This window comes from Chiloscyllium plagiosum, chromosome 3 (assembly GCF_004010195.1).
Source record: "Chiloscyllium plagiosum isolate BGI_BamShark_2017 chromosome 3, ASM401019v2, whole genome shotgun sequence".
NCBI classification, from domain to species: Eukaryota; Metazoa; Chordata; class Chondrichthyes; order Orectolobiformes; family Hemiscylliidae; genus Chiloscyllium; species Chiloscyllium plagiosum.
The window spans coordinates 97,920,399-97,928,470 of NC_057712.1; the positions used below are offsets into that span (position 1 = coordinate 97,920,399).

The 8,072-nt window shown below is 42.3% G+C and overlaps 1 protein-coding gene across 2 annotated transcripts in view; it reads left to right on the plus strand.

Annotated features, from left to right (window-relative positions):
- Nucleotides 1–8,072, plus strand: part of rars2 (arginyl-tRNA synthetase 2, mitochondrial) — a 76,949-nt gene that overhangs the window by 37,412 nt on the left and 31,465 nt on the right. For both annotated transcript variants that reach the window (XM_043686906.1, XM_043686915.1), the window contains exon 11: nt 7,636–7,731. In XM_043686906.1, the coding sequence (XP_043542841.1) occupies nt 7,636–7,731 (96 nt within the window). The remainder of the gene's footprint in view (nt 1–7,635; nt 7,732–8,072) is intronic.

Consider the following 8,072-nt stretch of genomic DNA (forward strand, 5'->3'; position numbering starts at 1 on the left):
TCCTTTAGACAACGAGGACATAAAAATCAAGGCCAATGGCTCTGCAATCTCCTCCCTTGCTTCCCAGAGAATCCTAGGATAAATGCCATCAGGCCCAGGGGACTTATCTATTTTCACCCTTTCCAGAATTTCCAACACCTCTTCTCTACATGCCTCAAAGCCATCCATTCTACTTAATTGTGACTCAGTACTCACATTGACAACAATGTCCTGTTCCTGATTGAATACTGACGAAAAGTATTCATTCGGTGTCTCCCCAATCTCTTCAGCCTCCACACGTAACTTCCCACTACTATCCTTGACTGGACCTATTCCTATCCTAGTCATTCTTTTATTCCTGACATACCTATAGAAAGCCTTAGGGTTTTCCCTAATCTTACCAACTAAGGACTTTTCATGTCCCCTCCTTTCTGCTCTTGGCTCTCTCTTCAGATCCTTCCTGGCTACCTTATAACTCTCAATCGCCCCAATTGAACCTTCACGCCTCATCTTTACATAGGCCGCCCTCTTCCATTTAACAAGGGATTCCAATTCCTTATTAAACCACGGCTCCCTCACACGACCCTTTCCTCCCTGCCTGACAGATACGTACCTATCAAGGACACTCAATAGTTGCTGAGGGGTAACCTTATAGAGGTTTATAAAATTATGAGGGGCATGGATAGGATAAATAGACAAAGTCTTTTCCCTGGGGTGGGGGAGTCCAGAACTAGAGGGTATAGGTTTGGGGTGAGAGGGGAAAGATATAAAACAGACCCACTGGTCGGCGAGGGCGGGTTGGACTGAAGGGTCTGTTTCCATGCTGTACATCTATGACTCTAGGTGTATCCTAGAACTCTGTGGGAAGCTAGAGAAGTGATTGCTGGGCCTCTTGCTGAGATATTTGTATCATTGATAGTCACAGGTGAGGTGCCGGAAGACTGTAGGCTGGCTAAAGTGGTGCCACTGTTTAAGAAGGGTGGTAAGGACAAGCCAGGGAACTATAGACCAGTGAGCCTGACATCGGTGGTGGGCAAGTTGTTGGAGGAAATCCTGAGGGACAGGATGTCCATGTATTTGGAAAGGCAAGGACTGATTAGGGATAGTCAACATGGCTTTGTGCATGGGAAATCATGTCTCACAAACTTGTTTGAGATTCTTGAGGAAGTAACAAAGAGGATTGATGAGGGTAGAGTGGTCGATGTGATTTATATGGATTTCAGTAAGGCGTTTGACAAGGTTCCCCATGGGAGATTGATTAGCAAGGTTAGATCTCACAGAATATAGGGAGAACCAGCCATTTGGATATAGAACTGGCTCAAAGGTAGAAGACAGAGGGTGGTGGTGGAGGGTTGTTTTTCAGACTGGAGGCCTGCGACCTGTGGAGTGCCACAAGGATTGGTGCTGGGTCCTCCAATTTTTGTCATTTACATAAAAGATTTGATGCGAGCATAAGAGGTACAGTTAATAAGTTTGCAGATGACACCAAAATTGGAGGTGTACTGGACAGCGAAGAGGGTTACCTCAGATTACAATAGGATCTGGACCAGATGGGCCAATGGACTGAGAAGTGGCAGATGGAGTTTAATTCAGATAAATGCGAGGTGCTGCATTTTGGGAAAGCAAATCTATATTGCATGCAATTCTGGTCTCCTTCCTATCGGAAAGATGTTGTGAAACTTGAAAGGGTTCAGAAAAGATTTACGAGGATGTTGCCGGGTTGGAGGATTTGCGCTATAGGGTGAAGCTGAACAGACTGGGGCTGTTTTCCCTGGAGTGTCGGAGGCTGAGGGATGACCTTGTAGAGATTTACAAAATTGAGGGGCATGGATAGGATAAATAGACAAAGTCTTTTCCCTGGGCTGGGGGAGTCCAGAACTAGAGGGTGAGAGGGGAAAGATATACAAGAGATCTAAGAGGCAACATTTTCACGCACAGGGTGATACGTGTATGGAATGAGCTGCCAGAGGATGTGGTGGAAGCTGGTACAGTTGCAACATTTAAAAGGCATTTGGATGGGTATATGAATAGGAGGGGTTTGGAGGGATATGGGCCAGGTGCTGGCAGGTGGGACTAGATTGGGTTGAGATATCTGGTCGGCGAGGACGGGTTGGACTGAAGGGTCTGTTTCTATGCTGTACATCTCTATGACTTAGAGCCCTCTGCACCTTGGAATTCCATCGTGTTTCTCCATTATTCTGGTGTAATATTCTGCTTTGTTTTAAATTCTTCCGACCAAAATGAATAACTTCGCATTTTCCCACATTGCACTCCATCTGCCAGATATTTGCCTGGCCTCTGTCTATATACATCTGCATCTTCCTTATGCCCTCTTCAGAATGTACTTTCCTACCTATCTTTGTGTCATCAACAAATATATCTACCATGCCTTTCCTCCCACCATTGATATCAATTGCCAAAGATTGAGGGCCCACCACGGATTCCTGCTGGATACCACTTGTTGCATTCTGCTAATCATACAAAGATCCATTTGTATATACTGTTTTCTGCCAGCCAGCCATTCATGTATCCATGCTAATATATTACCTCCAACAGTATGAACTCCTCCTTTGTACAAATCTTACTGCACGACATGATTTAATGTTTTAATAAGAAGACAGCTGGAAATGTGCACATGTTCAGCCAACATTTGAAAAGAAGGTCTCCTGGGTTGACATTCTTCAGAGCTGAGAGAGGAAATCTGGACGGTTACTTCCAAATGAGGTCAAGTCTTACAGTTCTGGAGCATGGGCCCACAGATGCCATGAGGCAGCAAGTTAAAGTGACCCAACAGAATTTCAGTACATGTTCTCCTAAATCATTTGAAGGATGTTGGGAATTAAAATGATCTTTGGTTCTCCTCAGACATTTAACCGTATTGATCTCATTGTACCAACGTACAAGTCCTGGATGAGCCCATGGGCTTGAAGGACTGACTCGTTCTTGTGCTCAGTGACGTTTGTCCAAAACTTTGTTTTATTTTGTTGGGACATAATGAAGAGGGAGATTGGATGCTTTGGTGAAATTGGCAGCTTCAGTCTTCCCAGTGATTATCTTGGGTGAGCCAAAAGTCTCTCTCAGCTAGTGGGTTGGATGACTAGGACCAAACAGTGGGGAGAGGTCAGAAGAGATGATAGGCAGGTAGAGCTTGGATGTTATCAGCAAACATATAGAATATAGCCAAGTGAGTTTGGAAAATCTTACCGCTAAGCAGCCTGAGGTATTAGATTTTGGGTGTTCACGATCACAGTTATCTAATATTGATAATCAACTATTGAATTCTCAGATAGTCTATACGTTTAAGAAGTAGTTACCTAGACAAAAAAAGATTTGCAGCCCATGATGATTGAAGCACTGTTATTCATCCTCTGGCGTCAATCTCATTAAAATTGTGAAAGCAGCATCCTAAATGTTTGGGAACCCTTCCCTGAGTCTTCCTTAAATGTCTCCTGGTCCAACTTCCACAGAAGCTAGCTGACTGACTCTGACTCTGACTTGGACTGCCTCCTACAACCCTCTGACCGTAACAAAACAAAAATCTACAATCAACCTGCCAGAGATGTTATGAGACGCCTCTGGGTCTCCTGATTCTGAGGTAGAGACACTGTCATTATGTTGCGAGAGTCCTAGGTGTTCAGCACAAAAGAGGAATGATGAAAGTGGGATTAATGCGCCCTATTTTTGGGCTGACACAGCATGGGTTGCCAATCACATGTCTGAATCCTTTTTAACCGTTGAATATGAGCCAACCACTTGCAATGTCAGCACAACTATTGTTACCCTCTCTGCCCACCTCCATTTTATGGTCAGTTTACCACTTTTTTTTTTCATAAGAACAAACCGTTCTATTTCTCTGAAACAAATGGGACACCAGGTTTCAATAGGCTGGTAGCTTTTGTAATCATTATCTTTATAGCTTGCCATTTGTCCTTGTTTAAGAAACCATTTGTATGGGGAAAGGATAGAACTGTTGTACTATCAGTTACATGAGGTCTCATGTAAATACTTGAAAAATTCTATTTCATAGGGACCGCAGTCTCCAATAGACCACAACACACCTGGGGGGGGGGGTGGGGGTTGTGATTTTCTGCACAAATTATGACAAGATCCTCAGCTTCCTCCAATTTGGCTACTTGCACATCTCCAATTCCCAAGACTGTATTGTTGGTGGCTGTGCTTTCAGTTGACTAGACCCTAAACTTTGCAATCCCTTTTCTAAACCTCTTCACCGCAGTATAGTCTGCCCTCCTTTAAAACGGTAGGTTTCAATGTGTCAATTATCTAAGTTTTTGGTCAACTTTGCTCATGCCTCTGTGGCTTTAACTCCGATTTCATTTCATCATGCCTCGGATGTTAAATGAGGGCTGTATAAGGACAAGTTGTCCTTGTTGCTAAAGGATCAAATACTTCAAATGCGGTCTGAAAGCTGGTTGGAATTTTGGAGTTTTCCAGAAGACAGCAAATAACTAATTCCTACTGAAAGATATTAAAATGCAACTGACATTCTGCGTCCCAACGCCAGTCTAAGTATCATCTTCCCTGAAGAAAATTCTGGAATTCATTGTTTGTTTTTGTGATTTGTAGTCCCCCTCTGGTGCCACCTGACTTATTGTATTCAGATCAGCGCCCCATCTTAGTGAGTTTGCAGGCAATCTCTTAATTTTTCTCTCAGAATTTAGAACGGGTAACTTTTGGAAGTAAGCCTTTAATTTGCTTGACGAAAGTGAGGATTGCACATGCTGGAGATCAAAGTCAAGATTAGAGTGGTGCTGGAAAAACACAGCAGGTCAGGCAGCGTCCGAGGAGCAGAAAAATCGACGTTTCGGGCAGGAGCCCTTCATCAGGATGAAGGAGCTTCTGATGAAGGCTTCCTTTAATCTGCTAGGTTCTAGATTATTCCATTGGTAACTGATTTTTCTAATGTACATCGCATAGCGAGTAGATTCATTGTAAAACTGAGGGAAAATTGGTCTCAACTTAGATTACATCATTTAGGCAAGTCATTGAACCTTCTGGCAGGTGGATGTGAAAGACCCCATGGCATGTTTTTTTGAAGGAGAGCAGAAAGGTCTATTTTCTGATCTATACTTCTCTTATCTCGTACTTCACTGATAGTTAAGCCAGCTATTAATTGCTTTTACTTTAAAAATGCATTAATTAAATATACAGTAATAAGGGATGTGATGAGGTGCTCCCTTTGTTTGATATCTAGATTGATCTAATCGATAAAATTAACATTAAGAAAGGGTATTTATAATGTTCTCTGTAAGCTGCGTGTCTGTGCAGAAACCTGAAAACTCTCAAACACACCCACATCAAAAGTTTAAAGGCACCATGTATTTGAGCAAATGACCCAGTCACACCAGCGGAAACAAAATGAGAGATCAAATCTCTGAGGTCTTGATCACATTATCTGGGCTGGTTTCAGTGGAGTACTTTCAAGGTGTTGCACTGTCTTAAGGTATGGCATTTGGCAAGATATTAAGTTTTTTTCTGTTTGTCTCCTCTGGTGAACAGGATCGTCCAGACACTGTTTAAGAAGAACAGAGAATCTTGTATCATCCTGGTCGGTAAATTATAATGTCCAAAATATCAGTGGGCACTTTAATCACATGCAGCTTCCTCCAGGCTCCAGGTGTAGGGAGAGAGCAATATCTGATGAAATTGAGTTCTGAGGAAGGGTCACTGGATCCAAAATGTTAACTCTGATTTTTCTCTATGGGTGCTGCCACACCTGTTTCCTTCAGAGTGATTGGGCATGATGCCTTTAAAACTTTGTGCATGTGAGGTCACCAGGAGCTGACGTCTGCTTGGGAGTCTTCAGGTTCCTGCTCAGACACACAGCAATTTCTGTTTTTGTTTCTGATGAAATTGGGTTGGGTTGGAAAGAATATGGAGTCCTTTCCCATTCAGAATTATCAAAAGCAAATTGTGGTCACTTCTTTGTTTGCTTTTGGATCCCGTTGTTATGTTTGCGACTGTTTACTTAACTAACACTAATCACTCCATTCATTGTAAAATGCTTTATGATATTCTGGGAAGGGAATAAATAGCAACCGTTGTCACACATCAAATAAGATTTCATTACAAGTGAGTGTGGCACAAAGCCAATACCTCCAAGGTTAATTTTGTATGCAGTATTTGTAATCAGTTATGCAAATAATGGTCCAACTTTTTTTTAAAAATATCATTGGACAAATTGGATCTCAAATTGAAATCTGGCCTGATAGAAAATATATTGTTTTATTTTTATTTGACACACTGTCATTCATGGAAGCACAGCACACAATGCTGCAAGTCTGGTTTTAACAATTAACACAAATTTGTTATATTAAGGAAAATATAAAATAGAATAAAGCAAGCTATTTACATGTAGCACAATTGTGTAAAAATACAATATTTCAGCTATCCTAATAGTATCTCTTTACAGTACTCAAACACCAGAGAATTCTCTTCTCTGACACATCTATCGCTTTGACAGTTTGATAACTTCTTCCTTGAGTATTCATGTAACTGAGCTTCTACTTTGAGTAACCCCTTTGGGATACTAACCAAATACGTCTGGCCCGAAACATTCACTCTGAGGGAACCTGTTTTCTAACTTTTCTGAACTAACTGCTGTCTTGAGGAGAAAAAGTCTTATACACCAAACATCAACTAGGGCTTCAGTAAACTGAAACTAAAAGCTTTCCAAGCAATGGATGCTTCCCTTCAGCAAAATAGATCAATTCATGATCCTTCTAACTGAAAGCTAGCTAATGCTCTTCAGCATTTACTCTGCCCACTCTTAAAACTCTCTGAATGCAAACCAGTTAGCATTGTCACTTCAGGAAGCTTCTCTCATTCTCATTTCAAAACTAAACCATGGCCCCAGAACTACTCACCAATAAAGTGATATTAAAATATATAAAAATTGGATACCTTGCGCCTCAAAATCGAGACTTTGCCTAACATCACATATAGAGTCATAGAGATGTACAGCATGGAAACAGACCCTTCGGTCCAACCTGTCCATACCGACCAGATATCCCAACCCAATCTAGTCCCACCTGCCAGCACCCGGCCCATATCCCTCCAAACCCCTCCTATTCATATACCCATCCGGATGCCTTTTAAATGTTGCAATTGTACCAGCCTCCACCACATCCTCTGGCAGCTCATTCCATACACGTACCACCCTCTGCGTGAAGAAGTTACCACTTAGGTCGCTTTTCTACCTTTCCTCTCTCACCCTAAACTATGCCCTCTAGTACTGGACTCCCCCAGCCCAGGGAAAAGACTTTGTCTATTTATCCTATCCATGCCCCTCATGATTTATTAAACCTCTATAAGGTCACCCCTCAGCCTCCACTCCAGGGAAAACAGCTCCAACCTATTCAACCTTTCCCTATAGCTCCAATCCTTCAACCCTGGCAACATCCTTGTAAATCTTTTCTGAACCCTTTCAAGTTTCACAACATGAAACACCATCAACCTTAAGTTAAGCCAGTCTTTCTTTCTTGTTAAACATTCATCTGTCAAAAGCATAAGAATCCATCAATAGAGTGGTGCTGTATATGACAATGACAAATTCAGTTTTCTTTATTTCTCCGTTTCAAATGACAAAAATATGCAAACAAAGTAATGGAAAATTTGCCTCTGTGTTTTTCTCCAAAGGCAAGGAACTGGAGTAGTCGATCTTTCACCAAACGGTGACCTCTCAGCTTATGCCAAGGTGCTTCGCCCTGATGGAACAACCCTTTACTTGACCAGGTAATTCTTCCCCATGATTGGTGTATTTTTGTTCCTATATGTTAAAGTATTGGTGAAATTTACATATTATCCATCCAAACATTCACATCTGAAACTATTATATTTGGTCAAGCTATACTTTACCATACTTTCTGCCACCTACAAACAGCCCCTGCCACTAGGGATAAGTGTCCCTCCACACCCCTATCTTTGTTTCAGACCATTCACTTGTCAGATCCACGCCCCACCCACCCACCAGTCCACGCCCCATTCCCAGCACCTTCCCCTGCCAACGAAAGAAGTGCAAAACCTGCACCCACACCTTTTTCCACCCCCCCCCCCCCCCCCCCCCCCCCCCCCCA